Source organism: Lottia gigantea, assembly GCF_000327385.1.
Source record: "Lottia gigantea unplaced genomic scaffold LOTGIsca_542, whole genome shotgun sequence".
NCBI classification, from domain to species: Eukaryota; Metazoa; Mollusca; class Gastropoda; family Lottiidae; genus Lottia; species Lottia gigantea.
Window position 1 is genome coordinate 6,913 of NW_008709859.1, and position 2,540 is coordinate 9,452.

Below are 2,540 nucleotides of genomic sequence, written 5' to 3' on the forward strand. Positions count from 1 at the left end.
TCGTGAAGAATTCTTGTTGAACAACTTGATTTCTTTGTGCTACACAGTCGTCAAACACTATTAAGTTCTTTCGCTCGCTATCAATTTAAGACAAATCTAAATCATTAACATTTTTCGTAAGAAAAACTTTTATTTCTGTTGGATTGAAAGATGGATTCTTTTCTTTTATATATGTATCTAAAATATCTTTTATTTCTATCTCATCGTTGTCTTCATCATATTTAAATATGTCTTGAACATCTTTCTTTGGTAAATATTCTAAAGCTTTGAGGAATTAATAATACGATTGCTCTGGTGTTGTTGTGTAGATAGATATATAATGAATCGAAATCTAAAATTTAAATGTTAAATATGTTTTCCCAGAACCTGAGCTTCCACAAATACACATAAGCATAGGGTTACTAGGAAATATTTCTGAATGATTAAATTTTCTGCCCATTTTTTATTCTCTATTTTTGTTCCAAAAATCACTCCTTCTCCTTTATACTTTGAAAGAAAGATTCCCCCTCCAGAACGTATGTTTTTAAAAACTATGGCATTCCCCTTATGTTTCACCTTCATTTCTCCAGTGTCGATTTTATCTATTAGATTACTTCATCCCTCTTTAACAGTTTTATTGGTATCTTCACTAAATCAATTTTTAAATTCTTTAACTGTCCTTAATATATCCGCTACTCCTGAACCTTGAGCTATTTTTTCCATTTCCATATTATGTCTACGTTTTTCACTTTTTTCAGCATCAGCTGCTTTCTTGGCGTTGATGGCTTGTGTTATTTCATCCACCCCCAGCTGTTGCTCCTGTCCTGGCCAGACCAGCAAATATCAAAGGTAGGAAAGGTAAAAATCCACCTTCCTTTACCCTCTTGTCAATTCTTTCCAAATCTATATCATCACGGACTTTAAAATGTTTCTATTCATCAATAATTGTTTTAGATATTTTAATCCTTTTACCATTGTAAGTTATTGTAGTTGGTGATTCCGTTTCGATAGCTTCTATTATTCTTTTTACTAAAGTTTCTGGTTTCATTTTTAAGAGGGTAATTTAAATGATTATTCTATACGAACCAACCGTCTGTTGGATATTTGAATTAAATGTTTTGCTTCTTCCAATAATAAACAATAACCTTTTACATCTACTTGTGTTTTTTCAATATGAATATTTATATTCACCCCTGTTTTGAAAAGATCTTCTTGATGAGCTGATTGATCAAAACAAAAGATTGGGTGATTAATTGCAAAATCTACATATTCAAACTGAGGTGAATTTCCAAATAATTCACACATATTTTTATAGTTTCTATACAATTCATTATAATCCTTTGTGGATGGATTAATTGTTAAAGGTTGGTTAGGATAATTATCGTTGTTTAATCTTACTTGAACTTTACGGATTATAGGATCTTGAGTTTGGTTCATTGCTACTCTAAAGATATTATTGTTATTCGTTTGAGAATCTGGTAAGTTCTTGAAACCAACTATTAAATATCTTGCTGGTTTAATAGTATTAGTGATTGGCCATGTAGTGGATTCTCCAGTTAAAGTTATGCTACCTATTGTGTTACGACGAAGAAAAGCTTTTTCAATATCTTTAGGTAACGAGTTGAATATTCTCGTTTCTACTTCAATTGATGGTGTTATTACGGGTATGAAAAGTTGAAGATTCATTATTTCTAATTTCCATCTGAAGCATTCCCTCCAAAGAATATCTTATCATCATTGATTTCTCTTTGTAGATGAATTTTATATGGTAACCCTATGGAAATTTTTCTGTGTTCCATCAGACCGAATAAAGAATATAATTTCCAATTTACGTAATTACCAAACCTATTATTCTCAACATCATTATTGTACTGAAGTACTCGTTTTTCAAACCCCTGATTACCTGCTCGTCCTACTATTTCTATTGTGTTTCGAGCAATAGCTCTCATTCTAACTTCATTTGCATCATTTGGAACATTTCTTACCGGTTCTTTTAAAACTCTTCCATCGCCAACATCGGGTATCCAGCCTAAGACTGAATCGTAGTTTTTGGGATATAGAACTGTTTTCAACTGTGTGTCAAATTCCCCAGGTTGTTTAATGGTTTCTATGGGATTTGAACCAGCTTCCAAAACCATTTCAGTAAATAAAGATGGGAAGAAATTGTTTTCTAAGGTTGTTTTGGTTTGGGAGTCCCGTCTTTGATTTTGAAATCGCATCTGAAATAGGCATCAGACAGAAGCAACCATTTCGATAATGAATTAATCTCGAAAGTGACCCTACCCTCATCATTTAGTTGAGACCGAGAGCCAGCCTTTGGTGATAATGTAATCCTCTTTTTTCTTATCAAACGAATAACGAATTGGATCATATAATTGAAAGATCGGATCTGTAATTTTTTTCTGCCATTTTTAAAGATAGGTTTTACCCTATTATTTGAAACCATTTACCCCCCTGGAAAATGCAGGAAGAATAACAAAAAACCAAAGTAAGTTTTAATAAATACAAGGAAATTTAAAACATAAATAATTACATGTATATTGATATACACTTCTACTAGA

The 2,540-nt window shown here is 31.7% G+C and overlaps 1 protein-coding gene across 1 annotated transcript; it reads right to left on the reverse strand.

Moving 5' to 3' along the window:
• Nucleotides 1-1,670: 1,670 nt before the first annotated feature.
• On the reverse strand, nucleotides 1,671-2,117 carry LOTGIDRAFT_175911 (hypothetical protein; the record flags this gene model as incomplete). The annotated part of the gene is made up of 1 exon (XM_009062985.1): nucleotides 1,671-2,117. One exon carries the CDS (start codon nucleotides 2,115-2,117, stop codon nucleotides 1,671-1,673), a length of 447 nt encoding a protein of 148 aa, XP_009061233.1.
• Between the last annotated feature and the right edge of the window lie 423 nt (nucleotides 2,118-2,540).